Source organism: Parasteatoda tepidariorum, chromosome 7, assembly GCF_043381705.1.
Source record: "Parasteatoda tepidariorum isolate YZ-2023 chromosome 7, CAS_Ptep_4.0, whole genome shotgun sequence".
Classification (NCBI taxonomy): Eukaryota; Metazoa; Arthropoda; class Arachnida; order Araneae; family Theridiidae; genus Parasteatoda; species Parasteatoda tepidariorum.
In genome coordinates this window covers 48,880,360-48,908,004 of record NC_092210.1, presented here as the reverse complement: position 1 = coordinate 48,908,004, position 27,645 = coordinate 48,880,360, and the positions used below count along the sequence as shown (strand labels likewise).

At 28.0% G+C, this 27,645-nt stretch overlaps 1 protein-coding gene and 1 long non-coding RNA gene across 2 annotated transcripts in view; one reads left to right on the top strand and one right to left on the bottom strand.

Annotated features, from left to right (window-relative positions):
- LOC107448800 (uncharacterized) overlaps nucleotides 1-11,049 on the bottom strand; it is a 33,625-nt gene extending 22,576 nt beyond the window's left edge. The window contains exon 1 of the long non-coding RNA XR_001584696.3: nucleotides 10,895-11,049. This is a non-coding gene — a long non-coding RNA (uncharacterized lncRNA). The remainder of the gene's footprint in view (nucleotides 1-10,894) is intronic.
- Nucleotides 65-25,763, top strand: LOC107448799 (uncharacterized). The gene is made up of 2 exons (XM_016064140.4): nucleotides 65-505; nucleotides 21,988-25,763. Exons 1-2 carry the CDS (start codon nucleotides 488-490, stop codon nucleotides 23,848-23,850), a joined length of 1,881 nt encoding a protein of 626 aa, XP_015919626.1. The 5' UTR covers nucleotides 65-487; the 3' UTR covers nucleotides 23,851-25,763.
- Nucleotides 25,764-27,645: the final 1,882 nt, after the last annotated feature.

Below are 27,645 nucleotides of genomic sequence, written 5' to 3'. Positions count from 1 at the left end.
CGATCATCCCTTTTGCTTTCTACACGAACCTGACTTACTTTTAAGCCAATGCACTGCTGAAATTGAATATTCAGAACGAATAAAAAAGATGAATACAATTTAATGGCCGTTCAATTGTTTTTGTTGGTCATTAGATAGGACCCACATTAAAGAGTTAAAATGTTTCGTCCGTTACTTGGCGGGGTCATTTTACTTGGCAACCCTCTTCTCTAGGTTACTGGATTAGCCAGTTGTTGCCACTGAAATTATATGAACTTATTTTGAGATGAAAAAGATCAACAGGGAGTCTTAAAGGATGAGTTGATGTGCCACTTTTGGAAACAGTAGATCAGTTTTTTTCCGCTTCCTTAGATTTCGACACTTAACACTTTCTGTCCGGCTTTTGTTCGTAATTTAGAGTTTTGCGAACGCTCTTGGAATGATATATTTCTGAGCTCCGTCTCTGTTTAGTGGTTTAATTCATCTTGTTGCACCCAGGATTTTAAAGATGACGTATCTGAATTTTGTAAGTTATTTTATCTTATGATTCTTTTTACACAATAACTTAACTACACATAGAAATACTTTGAAATATTTGAAATTTTAAAATAAATATATATGTTTTTGTACAAAATCAAAATTTAAATATTGAAAGAGTTTTTAAGATTTTAGGCTTGTTTTTCGAATTTATTTCTAAATTATTTATAATAGTAACTATGTATATCATTGAAACTAGCAAAAAGGCTAGTTTCAACGATATGTCAGCAATATTTATATAGTAATTTACCTTTACATTGTAATTTATATTTACATTATTCTAGTTAACATTTTTACTTAAAATGTATGAAAATCAGAAATTCCAAAAAATAGATTTATGATTTTTTTTTTTAGAAAAATTAAGTCACTTATCTAAAGATTTACACAAGCATGTAATTTATTAAAAATGAGGAATAATTGATAAATGGTGCTTTTGGTTAATTTTTCCTCATAGTATCATTTTTATGTACTCTGAAAATGCAAAGAAAATTTAATTTTTCCTCATGATAAATGAATGATGGAACTATACATTTGACATAATATGATGTTAAGTCTTACCGTGCCTGAAAATTTCATTTCGCTTCGAAAAATAATGTGATATATTAAATAAATTACACCTTAGATAAAAATATTTGTTACACTTATACTTTGAAATAAACTTTTTATGGATGTTTCCGAATTACTTTCAAAATAGTTAAAACTACTACAGTATCAAAAGTTTATGATTGAACGGTTTGAAATGCTTAACATTTTTATTATCATTAACTTCATAAATAGAAAATTGAAAATATGTATATTGTATACAAATTTAAAGTTTGATTTCACAGCGTTTCTTAAAATCACTTCATGATTAAAATTTTTATCCAAAATTGCAAAATATGTGGCATGCATTCTCTAAAGAATATTTTTTTTTACATTTTATGATAAATAAAATAGTAGAAAGAAAGAAAAAAAATTTAGCAAAGCTTGCCTTTATGTGAAAAAATTCTACACTAATTCATCACTCATATCAAATACTGATTTTCAAATGAAAAATTCATTTTCAAAAAGAAAAAAAAATGCATGAAACAATTAAACATTTTTCAGAAATTTTTTTTTTCACATGAAGCAATTTAAAAATGTCAAATATGATGCTTAGAAACAAACTAATACTTAAGCAAATAAAATTATTGGAGCAAATTTAATATCTTCAGTAAATATTATAACGTTTAATATAAAATCACTATATATATCGGTTTATGAGTATGTTATGGGTAATATTACCAAACGTAAAATTATCAAAATATATAAAAATTTATTAATTATATTTTATGAAAATTAAAAATATAGCTCAATTTTCTGAAATCAAATTTTTATTTCAATCTCCCACTTAAGAAAGAAAATTTTACATATTTGATAAAAGGAAATAAAAAAAGCTCAATTTGAGCCCATTGTTAAATAAATACTACATTCAAAGATCAAAGTATTATTTCTGTAAAATAAACTTCTCAATTTTTAATACCAATAAAAATTGTAATATCGTCTTGGCTGAATAGTATAATAAATATTTAGTTTAAACCTCAACATGTCGCATTTAAAAACAAAATTGCTAAATTATTGTGGTACCTTTTAAAGGTCCATTTAGCTAATTCATATATATATTTTGTTTAAAAATTAAAATATGCAGTATTGAGCTATAAAACCTTTTTTAATTCACATATTCTCTAATATACTCTGTTTCTTAAATCACTATAATTTCACAAACGTACAAGATCTTAAGCAAACACGCAAGAGCTGTGTTTAAAATCACTGTCATAGTTGCAATGTAAGCTGATTATTGTATATTGGTCTAATTTTTGTCGATAAAATTTTAAATCTCTGCATACTTGTATTTTTAATACATTTAGAAGGGTTAACCAGCTGGTCCTTAGCTGGGCTGGTTTTAACCATATGATAGAAATATTTTACTTTTTGAAACAGAAACTAAATTATATATTTATACTTAAAATTGTTTTAAAATCAGAAATTCTAGGAAATTTTTGATTTTGTTTTTCGAAAAATTAAATCATTCATTTAAATATTTACACAAGCATTTATTTTTTTTAAAAATTATGAACAATTGATGAATGATGGTTTACGTTTTTATCCCTTATAGTATCATGTATATATATATGTACTATGAATGAATACGTACATATTTATATACTATAAAAGGAGAAAATATAAATTTTTTTTTCTAATAACAGAATAATGGAACTATACATTTGGCATAATATTATGTTAGGTCTTATCATACATGAAGATTTTGTATTGTTTCACAAAATAATATGGTACAATAATTGAATGAAATGATACAATAATTCTATAATAATTTTTTTTATTCATTTCTCATTCAGTGCAAAAGAATTAAGAGAAATGATAAAATTTTGTGTCTAGCCATGATTGTAAGAATTTTTAGATGGCACTGAATGCATTAAAATAATTTAATTTGCACTTAAAATGCTCCTTTTCGTATTTTATTTCATCTTCTTAATTCAACTGATTGATTTTACTTTACACCGTGAACTCATAAAATATAACTCCCACTGACCGGTTTTATTTGTTTAGTATTCATAACAATGATTATTTTTAAATATGATTGATGTTTATTTCAAAAACTTGAACTTGAAATCCGCTTGACGCTCTCGTGAATTTATCACAGTGCGCACGTAATAAATAAATTTATCATAATGTATTCAAAATGGGTAACGTTTTATTTATGGACTATCTTGACTCGCTTTTAGTGTTAAAAATAGAATTTTATTAATTCCAAAGCAATATTTCATGAAAATAAACTGTTTGCTGTTATATTACATTAATTTTGTGAAATTAAGTTCAATGATAAAAGCACTAAAAATTTGAGGGCACTCATGGTATTAGAATAGAATTTATATTTTATTTTTAAAGGAAATTTTATTTAACTGTTTTAGAGAAACCAAATCTTACTAATTTATTTAATTTGCTGAATCAAATCTGAGGAATTTTTATTTAAATACACAGTAAAAAATTTCTGATACAATTACGGTAAAAAGTACCAGCATTTTGAGTGTATCATCCCATAAAATCTATGTCACCGTTTAATCCATTTTTACTGTAATTTTTACTGTAATATGTATTTGGTTTGAGTGGCTAAGTGGTTTTACGGTAATTATTCCTGTAAAAATGATGATATACAGATTTTTTGTTCTGTAACTTGTTCCGATAAAAATGGATTTTATGGTAAAGAGTAATGTTGAGTGCCGATACTTTTTTTTTGTAAATTGATCCGGAATTTTTTATGTTACATTTATTTTCATACCGTAAAAAAATTATCTCTTTCATATTTATTATCTCTTTCATGGAAAATATCTCAATGGCATTTTTATCACATTCAATTTTAACAGTATTTAGTTCAAAAAATTTTTAGCCCAATAATCTGAAATTTATTTAGTTTGAAAATAATTTTTTTCCAACCTGTTTAAACAGATAAACGATATAAAAAAATAATAAATGTATAAAGATATTAATTTTTAAAGGTAATGACACAAAACGAAAACAAGTAAAATTCTTTGTTTCAGATACGTTTCTTTATTATGAAAAGCTTCCGCTGTGTCAACAACTCTAATATAGAAAGTATATACGTAAAATTGTCGAAATAAATCAAAGAAGCAAATATATTTTGACAAAAATTTGTTATTAATGAACAAAATAAAGAAATATTTATTTATTTCCTGCATTATCCATCATAAGAATAATTTTATTACTTTGTGTAGAGGAAAAATAACAATACTGAGAATTGGAACTAACAATTGCCTATATTAGCTTAGCAAAACATAGAATCAGATACAAGGTTTTAATGCTAAGTTTTTCTTTAAAAACGTTACATTACATTTAAAATTAATTAAAATATTTTATGATAAAATTCAATAAAATTTCAATTTATTCTATATGAAAGTTATTTTTTAACATATAATAAGGTTATTTTGGATTCAATAAACAAAATAAAAAAATTCCGTTTTAAGTATTATTAAAATTCAAATCTATTATTTCATCTTGGTAGAGGACATGCAAAAAATATTTAACAACTATTGACATAATAACAAAAATCTAATAATTTGACAATAATTATTATCCATTTAATAAACAAATGTATGTGTTTATTTTAAAGGATGTGTTATAAGGATAAATTTTTGAGAGAGTTTCGATGTGTAGAGAAATTTACTATTTTTAAATGTAGCGTTTTTAATTTGACAAGAAGTTTTTATTTTTTACAGTGGTCGCTTTTACAACCAATTTCTTAGTAAATTTAAATGTTATTTTTTTCCTTCTGACTATCAGAATTATTTACGTTTGATTTTACACTGAAAGTCTTAACGTAGTTGTCAGCATATTTTAATTTACAATAACAATTTAAATAATTTATTAGTAACTATATAATTTTCTTTAAATTCATTTTGAAATTTAAAGAAAGAACTGCTTGTTCTGCTAATGAGTATACTCATAACATGATTAAAAAAATTATTTTATAGTTTAAATCGTTTGTAACTAAGTTAAATAGAAGGAAAACCTCTTATTATACTGATTTTAAAGATTAGAAATGTAAATCTCTTGTAACAATTATTTAAAAAAGTACAATTTCGCAGACGTAATTATTATTTTATGATATTATCTATGTATAGCTAGATAAAATCAGCATCCTTTTTAATATTAAAAGATTAATCTAAGTTTTTACTTGTTCCATTGTTCTATTATTGTAATTAATTTGGACAAAAACGTGGTTTAAAATGCGTGTGCACGAGTTTTGTTTTGGAATTGTTGAATTAATTTAAGCGCATACTTGCAACTTATCAATTTAATTTATTCAACTTGTCTTGAGTTGAATTCAAAGTAGCTTATAAAAGAGAATTTGTGCCACTAAACGTGCGTATACTATATATCTTACTATTGTTAATATTGTAGGACATTTGTCTTGTAGCGTGCTAAATAACTTCTTCCACTTTTATCTATTATTTTGCTTAATTTGAGTCCTGTTATAAGTATTATTGTTTATGAAAATGCTTAATAAACTCTCTTTTCATACATGAACATACATCATATTTCATACATCAATCTTGCTTAATTTAAAAATCAACTAAGAAGTTAATTTTACTTAGAAGTATTGGGGCTTACACCTTATGATAAACTCATTTATGACAATGCATGGTTGTCTGTGTTTAAATATTTATAATTACTTTTATTTTAAAATCTTAATTGATGATGAATATAGCAGTTTATTTACAAATAGAACTTGCATTGAAATTAAAGCTTATTTTTAGCGTTTATAAACTTGTTTTTTTTATCTGATTGTAGTTAAATAATTACAATAAGATGAATATCATCTAATACTATAAGAGATTACTAACATTCCAATGACTCAAAAAAAGGAACAAAAATCAAATTTATTTCATAATTAAATGCATTTTATCCAAGGCTTTGGTCGGGAAACTATGCCTCTTGGAGTGTGGCTTTTCCGCAAAATAGCAAATTTATATTTTAACTTTTTGGTTCAAAAACTAAACTACTTCAATGAATTGCGAACCAATTATACAAGATAAATATGAAACGAAGAGTTGGAGGAGAAGCGAATTGCGAAAAGAGTATACAAGACAAATATGAAAGGAAGAGTTGCAAGAGAATTATCCTCAGTAAACGGTACTTCAATGAATTGAAAAACGAGTATACAAGACAAATATGAAAGGAAGAGTTGGAAGAGCATCGTCGTCAGTGAACGGGTACTTCAATTAATTGCGAATATTCTTAGAAAAAGACAGCATAAGAGTACTATAATTAAGTGAATAAGGATATACCTACCTATATAAGTTTAAAAAATATTTCTATTTTAAGAGATTTCAATCGTTGAAATGTTGATAATTGGCTACTGTTGAAAATTAGTTGAACTGTTGATAATTGGCCAACTACTGCTGTGATCAATGATCAATAAGATGAATTTTGTTTTTGTTCTTCTTGTTCTCCCAAAATAATTTTTTTGCAAGCACACTAAGGAAAATTGTATGTTTAAAAACGCTAGCATATGACAGAAATGACCATATTTCTGGATCTATGGGAGCATCAAAAATCTCAGTAATTTTCACCGAAACTTTTTGGTAAACATTTCTGTAAAATTAAAAATATAATATAATTTTATAACATGTAATGAAATTCGGTAAATGCGGTGAGATATGGAAATTTTATCATAATACATTTAGAGCTCAGCATAAAAACCATTTATTCGGTTAATTTATTTTTCAATTTTGTAAAGTAGTAAAAAGAATTATAATTTCGAAAATCAAAATATTCGGTAAACTATTACTATATTAATGGAAAAATTACCAAAATGAATGGTTTAAACACCGCATATTTTAATTTTATTAATCAAAATTACGATTTTTCTTTACTAGAATCGTCATTACCATATAGTACGGTAATTGTTTTCCGTCCATGATACCTCTTGAATAACTGAAAGAGATCCATTCAAATTTCCATTGTGATACATTTTTTGTATTTAGCCAATTTAGGTAGGAATAAATGTATAATAATTATTATAATTATAAATGTATATTATAAATGTATATTATAAATGTATATTATAAATGTATATTATAAATGTATAATAATTGATAAAATCGGAATTATTTTATGTTTTTAAATCAAAAAATTGAAATTTAATGATTACAAAATTTCAGAAGCTTTAAATTATTTCTTTAAAAATTTCAAAGTTCATATTTTTTTAGAAAAATTTGAAATTTTTTCAAATTTTAGCCCTTTTTTCTCATAGTTCTTTTATTATCTTGTAGTTATTTTCGAATAATAATGTTGCTTGTTATTCTGCTGTTTTAGTTACTTTCATAAGTTTTAAGCTGTAATGAAACATTTGCCAATTTATTTTTTCTTTATTGGTCCTTCCATGGTAATAATTAAAAAAAAATCTAATAAAAAATAATTATTCGTATAGAAAGCTGTTTTAATTTTTAGTACAATTTTATACTTTTACGAGTAAAGATTTTTTCGCTTTAATCAATTTAAATTGTTTTGAGGAAATGATGCGTAATAATAACTTTCATCACAAATTTTAAACAGCATAAAAATGTGAACCCATTATGAAAATAAGTTTACCCTGACATTCCAACAAACAAAACTGAGCATTTCAATAAAAGTTTTAATACACTGTAAAAAAGAGTAGTTGCCACTATTTTTGGTGTTGAGACATACTAAAATTTTTTACAGTGTTATATTGTTACATTTTGTATTAACTTTTTCACCAATATAGTTTTTTTAGAATTTATTTATTCAGTTTTCTCTCTGTTTGCTTATTGAGAACTTATACTTTCACAAGCATTAGAACTAATTTAATAGCTTCATTGAAAAAACATTTCGTTTAAAAAACAAGCAAGTTTATACTTATATAGTATATTTATATAGTTTTTAACTATATTAGTTTTTTAAAACCATTGTTCTTTTGCCAATTTTACATAATTTTTGCTTGAAAACTACACTTTACTTAATATGAATTGGTAACTAAAATGTAAAATTGTTACATATGCATTCTCGATTACTGTTATAAATACATTTTTGAGTGAAGAATTGTTTCTATTAGGGAAAAAATTATATAAAATTGACTAAACATTAATCGTTTGAAAAAATTGGTTCGAATATATTATTAAAAATGCGTTTGTTTTTTAAATATAAAATTTTTACAATGGAGTCATGAAATTGATTCAAATGCACATTAAAAGAAGCCTTCTGTCATCGAACAAGACCACAAAAAATGAATAAATAAATAAAGCTGTAACGGTGAAAAAATAATTACAAAATTATACTATATGCACTGTAAAAATTTTGATTTATCTCAATACCAAAAATGGCGGCAATTACTTTTTTACTGTATATTCCGATAAGCAAAAGTTGGAAAATAATGCACTATCTTCGTGTAATTACATAAACCTTCTGACAAAATTAAAAACTGCTTTTTATTCAAAACATGATGAATTTGTTTATTCCTTTCATAATAAACTTCCTTTTTCTTCAAATCTGAAAGCATATTTTCTATTAACGAGTTGTAATTTAAAAAAAAGAAACGATTTTTATTTATAAAAATAAAAGAAAGTTATTTTTCGTTATGACATATAATTAATTAACTTAACCTACAAACCAAGCCTTACAATTTCAAGAAACACTAAATCAAAATAAACTAAATAATTATTTTCCTATATCATCTCCTATCTTAATAAATATTGACCACACATAAATCAAGAAATGGAATTGTAGTCATTGTTGATCCAGGCACGAATGTCACACATTCTTTCATTCCAAAGACTATTTTTTTCTTTCTAAGCAACTCGCACGAATTTCAATTCTTTGTTGTCTGATTCTCGAACAAATAACAGATGATAGACAACACAAAAATTGTTTTTCATTTACAAGATAACATTATTAGTTCGTTCAATTGCACCGCCTCAGTATAGAAACAAAGATGATAACACCTTTGTAGAACAATATGCGCGTGCTATTCGCCCAACACGCCTATTCTTTAAGAAACAGGGAAGATATAATAGAAGCAGAGAACTCATCAAATTTCATTCTTTGCCGTAGGTTTTTCGTGGTTTAGAAAACAAAAATAGAACCAGGAAATATCAGTTGTGTTTGAATTAGTTAAATTCTTTTCTTAGAAAAAAAAATGAGGAGAAAATGGGGATTTAGTGCAAATATTATAGAGATTGTCGACATATCTGAGGCAAAACGAAATAATTGAATTTTCAAGTTGAGGAAATAATTAATTTCAGAAAACTTGAAATATTATATGTCTGTTTTAAAAAAATGATTACTTTAACTTACAAAAATATTTTTAAAAAAAATGTGACAGTCTTGATGGCTTGAAACTTCTAGACCATGGGCATCAGTTTCCAACTTTTAAGTTAAATTTCGGATTTGTCTCTCGGAATATTAAAATGAAATCTCTTTTTAAACTGCAATTCAATAATTGTATTCTGCTTTATCGGTCTCAACCTCATTTTTTTAAATAAATAAATTGCGTAACTAAGGTAAAATGCCATTGGCCGGCATTCTTACATTATTTTTCTTTTTAATTTAAGGATCAACCGGTCAGTAGGGTCTTACCCGGTATTTCCTACAGTGGCTTTTTTCAAAACAAAATTGTAAGAAATTCGTAGCCAGCGACGAGCAAAACAAAATATCGTTACTTCTGAAAGAAATGATCAAATATACTAATGTAAAACTAAAATTAATACAAAGTGTGGCAAACTCGAAGTGCCGGAAAGCTTTTATATGTATTTTATAATTAGAAAAGGATTATCTTTATTTCCGATTTTCAAATTCTGAAATTAGAAATAAGTTATACCTGGTGTATGCACCAACATTCATCCTTTATACCTGTAAAAGATATGAAACTGTCCACTCCTATAGAGATTCTGCTTGGAAATGAAGGACTATCGTTGCAGGCTTGTTGTTATATATTAAGTATAAAACATGACGTCTGTACTTAAGTGTGAGTCACCAAAGTTCCTTAGAATATATAAACTATATCAATTTATTTAAAGATATTAATTGTTAATTGTGCTTAGGAATAATTAATTGTTAAGCACATTGTAAATCAAAGAAATGTGTATTTAGTTTATGAATCAAGTCATTCCTCAATCTAGTTATTTAGTTCTCACACCCATTTATTATTTATTTTTCAAATTCCTTTATTATTTAGTTCATGAATTCAAATAAAATTTAGCTTTTCAATCCATTTGTTATTTAGTTTATCAATAACGTTATTATTTATTTTATCAACCCAATTACTATTTGTATTTATAAACGCAGTTATTACTTAATTTATCAATCTAATTCTTATTTTGTTCATCAATCCGCAAATGATTTCTACTATTATTCACCACTTCGATAGTATTTTCTGTATGAAATGTTTATTCATTTGTATATCCATTGATTTTTTTCTCTTATAAAAACGATATTTTGTTGTGTTTTACCCAATCATGAATGTTTAATAAACTACATCAAATTCAAAATGGTTCATAAAACCAAGATACTATTCCAGTCGGGTTCATTTTATTCCACATCAAAAAATGTCAGAAAAAATTCAAATACGAAATCATATTTATTAAAAGAAATCTAAATGCAACTATATTAAATCCTTAATAACTGCTGGGAAATTGCAAATATAATCAAAGATGACGATCTATTGATTGGATATAAGAAAAAATGTGGGATTGATTGCACATCAAAGTTGGGAATATAGAGAGATTTTAAATTTGCATAAAAAGGATTTATATCCTATGGAATGAAAGGATTTATATCCTATGGAATAAAAGGATTTATATCCTACCTTTATATTTATATTCCATCTTTTTTACCATTTGACTTCCCTTAAAACAAATTAAGAAAATAAATAAAAGCAACTATCTATCTAAAACAATTAGAATATTTGAGCATTTAGAGTTTCATTCCAAGTATTGCGCTAAGATAAATCTCGAAACAGCCGCTGATGAATGATGCATTCTTTTGTGGTGTTCATTATTTAATCAGGCGTGGCTAAAACAAACAAACAAGCGTGAGGAATTCTCAGGAACTTAAAACTTATCAGATGAAAACAGCGGTATTCAAAAATAAGTAGATGATATGAATGCTATAGTTGGAACATAAAAGGTTAATAGATTTATGAAAATCCTGAACATTCCTATTACCATTCATTTCTATTCAAACAGCATCACATAATAACGCAGTTTGCATATTTTGAAAAACCATTTGTGCTATTTTCGAGTGGGAAAAAAATTCATGCGTGTTTGCTTGTATTAGTAGGGCAAGCGGTAGACTTTCAAATCCATTTTTTCGTGAGCTTATTTTTCTAAAAAAAGAGAATATAGTTTTTAAAAAACTAACATCACTGTGATGATATTAAGTTTTATTTTATTATTTGCTTACTGAATACTTGTTCTTCGTACAGAGTAAACACTGCACAATCACACATGCAATGGAAAAGCATATGAGACAGCTAAAATATTTTTATTATTTATTACATATTATTATTTGTTGCACTTTTCGGTGATTTTATGTCACTAGATTAAGTATAACATGTTTTCAGAAGTTCTCGTCAAAACAATTTTTAAAATTCACTCAATATTACTTTGCAACAAAAATGTTATTCCTCACAGGCAACTCATGATAATCACAATTTACTCCAGTGGAACAATTCCATAATTTAATTTGTTTTGCTTCGATTACCGTTTATTCCGTTTCCGTTCGATTATCGTTTCAGATAACTTTAAAAGTATATTCATGGATGTCGACTTTCAAATGTTATTCACAGTTCTTACCTAAGCATATTTGATGATTTGATATAACGAATAAAAATAAATAACTGTTAAAAAGAGTGCTGTAAAATATCACTGCAACTCCTTTTTTTTGATTAAATAGAATGGTAAGCTAGCAAACATTACTGAAGTTGGTTGGTTGGTGTCGTATCCTCTATTGAATCATATTTCATGGTGTGTTTGAATAGTTTTTGTTATTTCTATGGCATTAAAAGAATACAAATCCTTTTCTGTGGGGTAGTTTAAGAGGTGAAGGCCTGCAGCGACTGCAGGGCAGTTAAAAACATGATATGGTGTCAGTTCCACGCTAAGACAGTTGCCACAGTTTTGATATTTTCTAGTCCCATCTGTAGAAATTTTCATGTTTTTATGATGTTTTGTTCTTAGTCTGATGAGAGTAGTGGCTGTCTTCCCATCGATGTCAAGATTAGTTATTTGATCTTACTGACGTTTTTTCTCTGTATTAAAAAATCGTAAGACCCCCTGCCGCTTGCTGTTTCAGATAGAATTTGTCTAAAGTAAGAACTCCTCTAGTCATACGTCTGGACCGGTAGCGGTCACTATGGTAACGAGGTATGACTATTTCAAATACAGTAGTGGGGTCGATGTTTAGGATAAGTTTCGGCACAGATCGGCAAAAGAAAGGTAATCTTTTTCATCGGTCATCTGCGTTTGCCCTAGAATGAAGATTAGCTACCCTCTCTTAAATGCGCTATTCTTGTTTCCATAGCAGCCGTTCTCAGATTTTGTGGTGGGGGGAGTTTTTACCGTAGACAAACTATACTGAACTTTACGTTGCACTTTGTTTTGCGTCTCAAAAACTATTAGACTTAGAAACTTGAAATTACGAAGATGAGTCAAAAAATCTAGAAGTATTGCTATAAAAAAATAATAACAATCTACAAATCGAGAATTATTAACCTTTAAAAATGGCATGTGGTCCACTCTACTGAGTTTGCACTCTGAAAGGCTCATATTTATTTATGAACTTATCACGAGTTTTTCGCAAATTTTCAATTTTTTTAAAAACTTTTTGCGAAATCTTTTTCGCATTATGTTTCGCTGAGCAAAAACTATTAAGTCTTAAAAATTTGAAATTACGATAGTGAGTCGAATAACAGTGTACAGGGAGTAGGAAAGATTGAAAAAAATGGCGTTTCATACAAAGTTCAATAGTTATTAGCTATTAAACTTGCTGTAAAAAATAACATGCAAGTCGATGTGCTACCCAGAGGGAGTGAAGTTTGGCATGCTGAAAGAGCCCGCTCCATTCGTTAACCTAACACAAGTTTTTATTTTTTTTAGACTGCAAGTTTGTTTAAAAGTTATCGGGATTTTAGGTGCTTTTTTTCATGAGGATTTTTCTCAGTTTTTTTCTTTAAATATTGACTATTTATATTAGAAGAAAAATTTATTTTCATCTCTTAAGATCTTTATTTTATAAGCTTCTGCTTGATTTGATATCAAACGTAACTAATGAGAGAGATTACATGTTGTCAGATTTATTCCTTAACATTTAAAATATTTTGAAAAATAAAAATAAAACATTAGAGATTTTAGGAAAAATGAAACATTAGAGCAAAGATAGATAAAGAAAACGTTCCCTATTTAAACTGTTATAAGACTCATTAACGAGTAAAATTGCTTATTCATTCTTTTATTGGGTCATACAATCCGCATTTCTTTCATTAAATTCTTTTTTAAATAGGGATGTTTATTTTTCAGATCCTGGTAATCGTTCATTTCATTACAATTAACATATTGACAAAATGCTTTTATATAAACCTACAATGATTGTTTGCTTTATAAAAATAATGCTCGTTATTTTTGTGGAAAATATTGACATTAATTAAATAAAAAAACAATGCTGAATCTGCAGCAATTACGTGGGTTGGTGAGCGAGGCAAGCCTTAGATGAAGTAACTCTAGCCTTTTAAATAACTAAAAAAAAATAATGAATTGTAGAAAGAAAGAGGAAAAGAAAGGAAAGGAAGAAAAACTAAGTTGTAATCAAGTCTTTCGTAAAAATTAACATTAATGTTTCGTACATTCGTCCCGAACTTACTAATTAAAATTTGAGAATGATTTTTTGGACCATGCCTTAAAATTGCCATGAACCGCATGTTTAAATTTAAGAACTCTAACCAAAACAGTTTTGAAAATATAAGTGTGACACACACGGACACATGCGCAAACCCTATTTTATTATTATATTTTTATTATTTTATGCTAACAAAAAATTCTAGAAATTTAAAATAATTAAAAAGTACACAATTAACTACCTTTTTTCATATGGGTAGAAATTTTATATATATATATATATATATATATATATATAATATTAGNTTAAAAATATATATATATATATATATATATAAATTGCATGTAAGAAATTTCGTAGAAATGAATATATGATCCCCGATTTAAACGTAGGTATGATTTTTAAAAAGATTACGAAAGTAATTAAACACTGACTGATTAAGACAGAATAGAATTTATTTTTACTCACCATATATGTCTACTTAATTTTCTTATAATACTTGAGAGACTTATTGCAATATTTATTCCGCTGATGACCTACAAAAACAAGGTGTTGTTCATCTTTAAATGATGCATGCTATTTTCATCCCTTTCACTATTTAGATTTAAGGTGAGGTATTGTTAAATTCTTAATCGGATCCCTGATCACGATTTTTATCATTCTTGTTTTTGAACTCAATGACAGGTAATGCATCACACGTAAATAACGCTGACTCTATCGTTTAGCGCTTTTTTTTTTCAAGATCATTGTAAAAAATGAGTTTTTTCTTTTAAATTTTTATTTAGATATAAACTTTGTATCAACTTGTTTGAAAGCTTTACAACAATGTAGTAGTTTTAAAAGGAAATGAATATTAACCTCTAGTGTTTTGATATCTGTTTAAGTTTCTATTCAACTTGTGGATGATGATCTACTGTAAATGTTTCTACATGAGATGACAAATTTTAATGAAAATTGAAGAAATTAATGCGATTGTTTATGGGGAAAAATAATAATTGTTCTTTTCTTTTTAAATAGAGTTAAAACAAGTTTCAAACGTATAAGAATAAATAGTTGTTTTCTTTACAATGTTTTGTACTTCTTCTTTCGTTCTTAAAAAGACACTGATAAAAATATATTAAAAATATGTTTATTGAAATATTAGGCCCCAACTACTATTATTTTTGATCTAAGGTGTCCAACCAACAGGAATTCTTTGACGTACGTTTGCAATACATTCAATAATTTGTAATATTTTACATTACGCTTACATAATAAAATGAAATCATTAACAGTTAGTTAATAATTGAACTAACTCATTTTAAATATGCATTTTAGCTGAAAATAAATATATTATGGCTATTATTATCATATGTAAAGCAATGATAATAATAGCAATGTAAAGCAATGATAATAGTAGCAATGTAAAGCAATGATAATAATATATATAATAAAAATATTTTAATATCACCGCAAAATGAGTTAAAAATAAAATGAGTTGTAACAGAAACGTTCTTCCTTAGCTGTCGTAATATATTGAATCTGACGGAAGATGTGGTCGTCGTTGCCTTAAGGTAAAACATCAGAATCAGAATTTTTCCTTGAAGATATGGTTTCCTTAACTATTTATGCTATGTTAAATCTTCTTTTAAATAAGGAAATGCGTCTTTCTTTCTAACAAAGATGGAGTAAGATGGATAACAAAGATGGAATCTGTTTTATTATTCATTTGAAGAAAATGAGACACTTAAATTGATATTACTTGATTTGCTATGGAACATAGGTATAGAATTGCCGCTACAATTGTTTACCGTTTCTATATTTTTACTATTTCTATATTTTAATTTTTACATTAATTCTATTAGTTCTGGTGCATCCAAAAGTATCGAAACTTTTATACTTCACTTTTTATAATGATGAAATTGCTCTAGCTCTAAACAATATATTTTTGCAAGACTATTTTCAAGACTACATCACTGTATTTCTCCCGTATTGTGGTTTTATTACAGAATGATAAAATTAAAAATTAAATTTTTTTTTACTACAGCAGTTTTCTAATATTAAAAGTGGCATTCTAATTTCATTATTTTTTCGTGAGTGTGTTTGTTTGCTAAACGCATGGCGCTTAAAATTTCATGCTGTGAATTAACATACAAAATTATAAGTTATGAGAAATTATGAAGGTGTAAATAAAAATGTGATAGATTTTTTTTACTAAGTTTCTGCTGTTTCCAGAGCAAACTGCTTGCACCCTTCCATTTCGATGGAAATTTTTTTTATTTTTAAAAAAGAATGAATTTGAATAAGAGGAAAATGAGATAAAGAAGTAGAAATGAATAAAATAATCAAAAATTCATACGTTTTTCGATTACCTCTTCCCCATATTTTGAGGGAAAAGAATCAAAATCCGCCGAAAGAAAGGAATGTTTCATCAAAGAAAGTTGTGTCTGATTTCGTATTTTAAAATACCGTCTGCCTTAATAAGTGTATTTAAGGTTAGGTCCTCAAAACACTGTGTGTCAACACCAAAAGTGTTTCAATAATTGTTATGATTATCCTAAAAATGTGTGTGATACGATTATCAAAAAATCTTTGTGAGAATTCTTTTCATGCTGTACAATCATCATCAACCGTGAATATTACCGGTAAGGAATTTTTAGCTTAAAGCTTCCTTACAAACATTTTTAATAAGCATTTGTTCTTGCTAAATTTTTATTAATAAGTTTTCTTTTGTGGAATGTTGAAATATTTTCGTCGAAATTTGGATTACTTTCCGATTATCTAATGATTCTATGTTTGATGACAACGGAAAATTTCCAGTTTTCTTCAAGCAGAATTTATGGTGAAATCATCGTAAAAGGAATTTATCATCAATCAGACTGCCGACCACTTTCCGCAATATTTTGAGCACTTAAATTTCTGATGCATGCTCATTGATGCATGACAGTGCAATTTTAAATCGTTTTGACTACTACAGAAGTTTAACGCTATATTATCGTAAAAAAATCAATCGTTAATCAAAATTCCAACCTCTTCCCGACTAACTAGAATGCTCAAATTTTAACTGGATCTCTAAACTGGCTGACAACATTAGTTTCTATAGCTTTCTGACCTATACAACAGAGCTTATTTCCAAATATAAACAATCGTTAATCGTCATTTTGATTACTTTCCGGATGGCTAAAGTATTCAAATTTCAAATTTAGCTCGATGCCTAATGACAATGCACAATACAATTTATTCCTAAATATCGTAACCAAATTTTTTCTTCCCTTTGTCTCCAAATAAAACTTCGACCTCTTTTTGACGTAAACGAACTAATATACAAAAACTAAAAAGAAAAAAGTAATAATGAAATTACATCAAATTCTTAAAAACCTTTTTCAAGTGGACTTTAAAGGTAAAATAATTCTATTTCATTATAACAAAAATGAAAAACGTAGGGCACGTCACCTATCACCACCGAAAATCCCCCTACGTCTTACGAAAGTGATGATCTCTACGTTTTTTATTTCAGTTGTGACAGGAGATAGTTATTTTCACCTTTTACTTTATTTGAAAAATGTGGCTCTTAAATTTTATTTTTTATTTTATTGCATTGAAAAAAAGGAATCAAGGCGTTAATACACTTTTAAACGTTAATTAATTAACTAATACAAATTTAATTTTTATTGTTTAAGCAACTACGTTAAAAATATTATTTGATAATTGTTTATAAATTTTCCCGGTAGAAACAATTGTGAATCCTTTGACTGACCAATAAGAAATAACACCCAAGAAAAAAATGACCTTATTTTTTTAATATTTAAATATATCATAACTAATCATAACTGTTTCATTGTCTGTCTTGTATTGTAAAATGAAACTAGAAAACAATACATAATATTAAGCAAAAAATCAAATATTTGTTTTATTTGTCAGTGTTGCATGAAATTTATGCAAATTTATTCAGCGCGATAAATATTTTCTCGTGTACCTTACCAGTATGACTAGCTATTATAAATGACTTCCTTTAAAAGACGGAAAGCATTTAGTATGCTGGTCATTGTTTTCTCATCAGGGTGTTTATTTTTTATAAAAGAAATTCTTCATGTATTTTGTCTTCTCATAACAGGCGCCCACTCTATTTAAATGGTGTCTTTGTGAAAAATGTAATTTGTCTCATCCCCTATGACAAAAGCTTTCTATTCTTTCACCCAGCGCCATTTTTAGCGTTTTTTGGGGTCAGTCGAACATTTATGAAGAATGGAATAAATTATAAACAATACCATCTGTCTGTTATATAAGATGGAATTTTGCAATCGAACATACAATCTAAAAAATAGCATTAATAACTAAATTTTTTAAAGACTTAAGGCTCTAAGCCCGTAATATTAAATAGTTGTGAAACTTGCTATTAATAATGTCTATAATATTAAAATGTTCAAAAAATAATTATTAATATTATTAAATTACTATAAAAATTTATATTAATAATGTTGAAGTAATATAAAACTTGCCATTTATGCAATTTACTATTAATGTCATTAATGCATTAATATATATGAATATAATATTTAAATATTATAAAATTAAATTTGCTAATAATGTCCATATATATTGTTAAAGTGTTATATGGTTTGCCGATAATACTATCTCTAATGCTTAAATATTTTCTAACTTTTTGAAATATTTTGAATAGGAAGTAAGTATTAAAATTTGTTTTCGAATTAGGGATGAACCGTATAAAAATTCTATTTTTCTTCTTTCTGTTCTTTTTAAGAATATTTAATTTGACTAAATGTAAATTTTTTTTAATCCGATTAATTGGTGAAGCATTACAAGTATTTGGCAGTTCAAATAATTTTGATTTTTCCCTTAATTTGATTATTTTTAGAAAAAATTATTATCTTGGTTGATTTCTTAGTAAATAAATAGTTTTAGGCAGAAGTTTGAATTAGCAGATGCATGGTGTTTTGCATAAGAGTAAAAATATTTTGCTCTTATAAAACCAATTGATAGTATTATTATTAATCTTTTCAGACTATTTTATTGCCTGATGCATATAGTGCAACGTAAAAAAGAACGGAACATGTCATTGATTGATGATTTTGATTTAATAATCTGATTTTTACGTATTAGAAAGTTATCTTAATAGCTTCAAGGACAAATCTTAAATATTCTTTTTTAGACAATGAAATAATTACGGAATTAGGGACAAAATGTATTTTTTTCAAATGAATATAACCCTGAAAATATGAAAAATCACTGCAATTTGAAAATATATTCTACCACCACGTTTTGAAGGGAAGTTGTTGGAATAAAAAAAAAGACACGTTTACTTTGAAAAATTAATTTTTCTTCTCTTTCGTTTTTAGACACGCTAAAAACCCATTTTAGGGAATTAAAATTATTACCAAAATTATGCCAGTAAAAAAATTGCATTTGGTTATCCTTTGTTTTAAAACTTTAAGCTAAATTTTCCAATTTTCTCAACAAAAAAAATTTTGAATATCTTAGGAGCCAGAAACTGATATTCAGTTTCTTAATCTCTTCCTTTCTGTTCAATACTTCAAAAGTAGGCTTTTTTACTTCATAGGATTATCAGTAGTAAATTTGTTAATATCGTTACAAATCATTTTAGAATCGTCTAATTAATAAATAACTAATAAATGGTGTTTTTAAATTAGCTTGCTAAAGTATTAAATTCTTCAAAGTGTGTAAAAAAACGTATTATGTAAAATTATTACTTTGTGACAATGACCTATTTAAGAATGCATGCATACAAAGTAGTAGTTTTTTTTCTTCTTCTCTAGTTAAATAAAGCCAAGACATCATAAAGTTTAATTTCCTCTGATAGCAAAAACAAAACATAACAGATACATTTCCTCAAACCAGTTTAATAAAATCTGCACGCTTTTGCATCAGCTTAAACGCTTTGCTCATTTGCTATGCATAAAATTGATCAGACTGAGCTAAAAGCAAGACAAATCACGTGCCCGTAATAGCGTCTTGTAGGAAACCAGGTATGTATACGAATCTTCCCACCGCAGGTAACGGAGCATCTGCGTTTCCTTTTTTGTTAGTTCTGTGATTTACGTTCCATACCCTACAGGTGTGTCCGATTGACTTTTATGAACCTTCTTCAAGAGGAAAAAGGAAGTTATTCGAGAAGCTTCTATGATTTTAACCGCTTCTTCCACAAATTAAAATTATTGGTTTTGTGTTGGAGGCAGAATTGGGGAGTTAGCGTGGGTTTAAAATAGATGGCCTACACTCAGGTTGCTATTGATATCCGCCGATTTTTTATTTGTAGCAAAAAACTAAAGAAAAAAAGGTTACGTACGGGAATGTTTTCAGATTTGTGTCTCGTAATTAAGAGTTTTTAAACTTCGAAAATTGTAAAAAATATGACATTATTCGTTCTAGGTGATTTATGAATTTTAATATTCCAATGTATGGCCTCGAAATATAGATATTTACGATAGATTAAAATATTTCTGCAATTAAATTAATTTGGCAATTTTTTTATTGATTGATAATGCTCGTTACACGATGATATTGTTATCTCTATTAACGGGAGTTCAATATTAAAGTAGGCAGATAAATAAATACTATAATATTCGCATTCTATTTTACTTTTATCACCCAGCTCTACCGCTAATATTCATTAAATATCTTCTAGTAAAACGAACACTGTGCTGAATGTCTTTTATGAGGAATAGATTTAATATAATAATATATGTACTTACCACCACAAGACTTTTGTAGTTTATTTATTTATTTGACTTATTGTATGAGTCAAATAATCAATAATTAAAGAATATGTTATTATATATATATATATATATATATATATATATATATAGCACATAAAGGCTTGACCTATGAAATCTATTAATCTATTCAAAGCTTTCTCCAAAGCCGATTGATTCTTATATTTTATAAAAAAAGTATAAATTTTCTATTCTAAATCGGTTCAAGTATTTTATACATTTATTCTGCTTAATAAAATCTTTCGCGTTCCACTCGGGGCAGGGGATTGCAAAAAGTTCACAGCTACTATTTTTCCCTTTGAAATATAGAATCAATATTTCCAATAATTTTATTTCGTCTTTCTTCTTCGAAGAACTTATAATTTACCTTTCTTTATCTCATCTTGTTTGATAATGGAAATCTGTTCCTATATTGATTTATGAATGCTCTTTCTATAGGTTTGGATATGTTTTTTGAAACATTATTTTTCTGAACTCTATNTATATATATAATTTTTTGCGCTTTTCTAAGACCAAAATCTACAAAATATTTTTATGTTCCTGCCTGCCCGGGCTGAATATTAGTTAATTAATTAATATACACATCAGCTAAAAAAAATATTAGCAGTTGCCTCTCGTTCTATTTTCAAGCAAAACCGAAATGTTAATATTTATAAATATCATCACCACTTCAAAAAATAAGTAAACAGCCTTCAAAAATGCTAGAAATAGGCTGAAATTAATATATTTAGTTCAAAAATATTTCTCATTAAGACTTCAGTATGAGTCCTTTGCAAAATGAGCTGAAAAGTACTTTAAATTATTAAGTTCTCCTCTTTTCATATGAAAAATGTCCCGTAGTGGACTGATCGTTAAGACACGGTTCCCATCAGATCACCGAAGTCAAGCATCACTGGCTGCGGTCAGTGTGCGGGTGGGTGACCACTTGGATCAGTCTGCGTAGGGACCGAGGGTGTGCGGTATTGGTCCTCGTTAAACTGTTCTACCGTAAAGTGCTCGACTTCGCGTGCAGGTCGTCGGGTTATCGAAGCGGGGGTGCCATTCCCTCTGCAGAGGATCAAAATTGTGATGGCATATCTTCGGATCATCCTCAGGGATGTTTCCCAGACCGTCGCCAATAGCCCATTGTGCAGCTCTAGTGCGAGGTAAATGAACAAAAACAACAACATCATATGAAAAATTCATTTCAGAAATGGAATTACTTTAAAAATATCAGCTTTATTCCGCTTTAAAACACATTACAATATTTAATTATCCTATAGACACATTCTTTGTCAGCCATTTCCTTTTTTACTTGAACTTTTGTAAAACTAATTATACAATTTTATTTCAGGCAATCTGGATCTATGCTCTATTGCTGTGGAACGTAGTATATTCAGATGATGCATTGAAGAACCATCGGCTAGAAAAAAGGCAAGATGACAGCTTTTTATTCTTTGGTGGATGGCGGCCAGTGAGGTCAGGTGCTTCCTATTACCATGGCTCCCCAACTGGACGATACCACGACATCCTGTCGGCACTACCTACCAGCTTCGATGCTACTTCTCGATATTACTCACACGCTTTGCCATCGACGTATCATAAAGATATTTATAGCTACTATCCGAGACCAGCGATTAAAACAACACCTAAGAAAAACATACCAGTCTATATGGAAAGATTGAGACCTCAAAAACCGAAGCAACAGCAAAATTATGGAGGAGGAGGAGGGTCAGGAGGTTATGGGCCTCAAATTATAGATTTACCACAAATTGATTTGAAGCAAATACAGAACCTTCACGATCTTATACAACGCGCTAAAGATATTCCTATTCCAAATCTAAATATACCATTTGAAAGTGGCAAACCTGTGGAGTTGGTGGAGTTATCTGTTCACCCCTTTTCTCAAGGTGGTCAGTCCTATGGTGGAAAAAGTTCTCAAGGTTACAGCAGGCATAGGAATTCACAGAATAGGGGAAGAAAATCTAATTATGGACGAATTCCTCAAAGCCGTATTCCATATCAGCCATCTCTTCATTACGAGTTGATTTCTCTTCCTAAAAGTAGCCCGATAATTCCACAAATAATTCCTAAAGAAATTTCTGTAGGTCAAATAGCTCCTATTCTACCTTCTGTTGGGGATGTTTTAAATTTGAAAAACATACAAGTTGTTGAAGTTCCTGTGCCATCAGGCTTATACGGTGGTAAAAATAGCCACTCAACTCCGTATAGAGCAGCTAGTCTACCTCAACCTGTGCAATATGCAAGTTCACCGAAAAATGTTGAAATTGGTTATCCTGATCTTGCTCAATACGCTTATCAAACAGAACAGCATTCAAAGAGTTCAGGGGGGCATAAACCGAAATCTGTTGCTTCAGAACCCGTCATTGAGGCTGAATTGATAAAATTGAGCGAAGAAGATCTTAAAGATTTGCTGCCTAATTTGCACGTTTTGGACAAAGTACCTCACGATCTTTTGAAATATTTGCAAATAGGGGATTTAGACAAAATTAAAGACGCGATTCAACATATTATTGCCCCTCAAGAAGGACATGGACAAGTATCATCCAGCAATTACCAGTCTGCTGGTTCTTATTCCCAATCTGATGGCTACAGTGAAGAAGATAAGTATGGTGGTGTTTCAGCGCACTCTCCAAAAGGTACAGAAACATACAAATTGAAATCAGGGGGATATCAAATTTCAGAAGAAGTAGGAAACCAAGTAGAACATAATGCAGCTGGGTATGAAATAGAAAATTCTAAAAGCAGCGGTGGATACTACGAACAATCTGATTATCAAAATGGTGATGGTCGATCGGCTGTGTATGAACAGCAAGGCGGTTATGACGACAACGCTTACCAACACCAATCATCAAGCTATCAAACATCAAGTCAAGAATATTCCAAGGATGGTGGAAACCAAGAAGGGCAAAAATTTATCCAGGTAGTGTCACCCCCTGATAAAAACGGTTACAGAAGAGAACCAGTTTTAGCAGTCGAGATTCAGCATGGACAAACTATTGAAGAAGCAATTAAGTCTTTGGATCACGAAACATTGAAAAAGTTAGGAGCCCATGGTAAAAATGGTTTAGAGATCGAAGTCGTAGAAGTTCCGGTAGACGAATATGCTCAAGAGTCGAAAAAAAGAGAAACTGTAGTGTCTAGTAAAAACAGTACACTGATATTTAAAAAGAAAGTTCTAGATAAAAAGTCTTAGCTTCAAAAAGTGGAAGCAATTGGGATATGAAAGTATTTAATTACTCTGTGTTTCTGATGTGACTAAAAAACAATAGATCAAATAGATTGTTTAATGTAAATGGTAATTTGTTTGCCAAGCAATGAACTCTCATGACCGTATCGAAATGAAAATTGAGTTATGAAATAACTTTTTAAAGAACAATGATTTTTTACTCATTTTCATTTAAAACGTACATAAAAAGTAAGACATTAATATACGTGTTTCATGTTGAAATTGTTTACTGTACTGTTTTTAAGCACTTATAAAAGGAACTATCGACTTCTAAGAAACCAAATAACTCTTATACTTCCTGAATTGTTTTAAATCAACTCTTAAGAACAGTACAGTCAGGTGTTTGAAGAATAAGAAATCACGTTTATTTAAGGATAGTTCGGGATAGATTTTTTTTAAAAAAAGAAGCATTGTTTAGAGATTTACTACCGGAAAATTACGACTAATGTAAACGTAACGTCTGAAAAAAAATTACTTAAGTATTTTAAAAAGTAAAAAGGGGTAATATTATATGAAAAAAAAATAATAAACTAGGCGTTTCCAAACTGCAAATCTAGGGTTAAACCTAGATGAAACCAAAATAGACAATTTGTTTTAATCACATTTTAGTATTTAGGAATTTAAAAAACATAGAAAGCAAAATTTAAAAACAAATATGTTCCCCAGTGACGGTATTTCAGTAAGTACTCGTAAACTATGCACGGAATTGTTTATGTATACTATATATATTTTAAACTAAATTTAAAAATATTGAAAAATTAGATCATAAATGCTTTTCCCTTTCAAAAAAGTGTGTCTTTTCTTCATTTTGTCATTTTAGGCCATCTTTATTATCAGCATTCAAGGGACTGACTAGATGTCGACTAAACTAATTTTACGAAATTTTAAGATTTCATATCAATTGAAAAAGAAAAATAGCTTATTATTCACTTGAATTTTTTATTATTTTATGCGTGGAGAACGGTTTTAAGCGTGGTTATTTCATGATAGTCAATCGAATTATTTTTCTTTGCCCTTCAGTTTATTATTTGGCTTGGGCAGTTTTATTTTTTTTTTTAAAAAAAACATTGGTGCTCTTGTTAAGACTCCTTTTTCTGCAAGTATTCTGACAACTGTGATTTTTCCCTCCTTCAAATTATGATTATTAAAATCGATAAAACCGAATTCATTTATCGATATTTTTCGAAAATATTAATAAAAAAAAAACAATTGAAAATGTGTACTCACTTTATGAGAAATAACAGCAAGTAACAGCTATAATAAGCAAAAGAAAATTTGACTAAAATTATTTTTAACTGTCAAGAAGAACCGAGCCAAGATAAATGCGCATTACGACTAAACAAATCCCTTCTTCGAATGCTCTATGCAGTCTTTGAAAAATAGCATGATCCTTGTATTTTATGTTTATTTCACTATGTAATGACTTGATGATTGTGATATTTATTAATTTCCATTTAAATATTTTTGTTTCAGATTTTTTTTTATCTTTTAAAAAATCAAATGCCATCAGTTCATTTAATTAAATGCTTTTATCACATAACCGTATGTTTTTTTTTTACAATTCATTATTAAACGTTAAACATTATTTAATTAATTTTCTTAAACGTTTATTTGAAATTTAACTACTATAGGACTATTATTGTTGACCTATTTTTTTCCTAAATTTTAGTATTATTTGAGCTTTTTAGCAAATTCTTTTTCATTTGTTCTAAAATAGAATTTTTGTATGAAAAAAAGATGAAATAAATAAACTATTTTGTATTTTTTTTAGAAACAATATTTGTCTTATCCTGGCTAAAATGTTATTCAGGTGAAATAATATCACTTTGATTGTAAATAATTTTGTAAATATTTGTATAATAAAAAATACTTTTTGTTTACTTTTCGCCTTATTATTGTATATTAAAATAGGGTTTTGGTTAATATTTGGTAATGATTTGGTGATGTGTTAAAATGCTTTACTGATATTCGATAAAAGACAACCACAAATAGCTTTCTAAGAAATGTTCCTCTGAAATTCTTATCTAAATGCAAAGGACTTTAAAATGTTTTAGTATCTATAAAACACTTATTTTCATACGGATACAATTCTTTTTAATTCTGCTAAAAAATTTAATGGTCAAATTAATTACACTCTCAGAAGTAAGACTCTCCCTTTTGATGATTCAGCAATCCTTCAGCTATATTTTGTTAATGTTGAGAGTTATTTCATCACGAAATCTTGTGATTTGTGGCGAAATGGAAACTCTCAAATGCATGACAGAAATATTTCCTCAACTTGAAATCTCATCGTAGTGCATTGTCCACGAAACTAGGATGAATCGAAATGAGGATGAGACCATCGAAAATAAAATGCAATGTAAACCGACAGTTCTGTATGGTGGTCAAGAAGTTGTCTTTCTTGAGTTATTAATGTGACATTGACCCAGCTATATGTTTTCCACTATAAAATGATTGTTAGGATACATTGGGCGCTGCAAATGTTTTATTTATTTATTCATTTTTTGGAAGAAAATATAAGGTTGAAATATTTCTTTACTATTGACGAAATTCATTTCCTTGCAGATGTTACGATAGTTATTTCGTCAATTTGACGAAATGTTGGCTCGGAGTATATAACAAGAAACGATATCGTCAGAAACGAAGAAAGTTTCGTGAAATTTTAGTTTCCATTTTTTATAGTGCATTTGATCTAGCGTATAAAAGAGGTATAAGAGAGTAAAAAGTTCAACGGATTTTGATTTCTCCTGAAAATATTTTTACTGCAATAGCACTGCAGTTTTAGGAAAAAAAATTATAGTTTCTTCTAAGATGGTAAAGAAATTATCGAAAATTATCGGCGCAATTTCATATTAATTTTTAATTTTCTTAAGGTTTTTTTTTTTTTTTAAAGAATTTACTCTAATAAAAAATCAATTTTAGGAGCTGCATTGTAATGAAATTACATCTCATAGTTGGATTTTGTTTCATTTCTTTGTAAAAAATTGGTCTTAAGGTTAATTTTGGCGAATTACTGTTATCTATTTGATTAGGATTAAAATTTTTTAATTTTGCCCGGCCAATTCACAATTTTTCAAAAGTTAAATTAAACTCAGTGACGAGACTATCCATAAGGGACCAAGACCTGCTGTGGTCATCCGAGTTTATTTGACCTTGGGATCGGGGTACAGGGGGGCATATTCCTGTTAGATTATCAGTCGAAACCGGTAACCCCAGTGTTTACCCAAACATGTTTTGTACTTATTTTATCGACCCACTGCAGGAACTAAAGGCTGAGTCAATTTTGCCCAGTTTGAGGATAAAACCTTAAACTTGTGGCACAAGAGCGTGAAGCTCTACCACTCAGCAACCGGGCATTTTTTGTAATTGCTACAAGCATAAAAAGCGAATTTTAGACTGAATTGCATTTCTACAAATGGAGACAAGTGGAGCTAAAATTTTTCTTTAATTTCCTAGGCGAATACTTTAGTTTGCTTTTCTCTGATGAATACTTACGGAGCAGTTAAATTTATCCTTAATTTTGTAAATTCAAAAATTAATTTTGAAAATTAATTTTGTAAATTGTGTCCTTAATTTTCGAATCATTTTTTGTTGTTGATACAGTTGAAAAATTAGAAGACTTTTGGAAATCATCTTTCAATAACAAACCAAAGTCGCGAGTATTACCAATTACTTTGCTTAATACAATTAATAATTAGAATAATTTGAGCAATGCTTCAGTTTACTTCTATTAGTTACTTTTCAATAATTTTTTATTTTCTT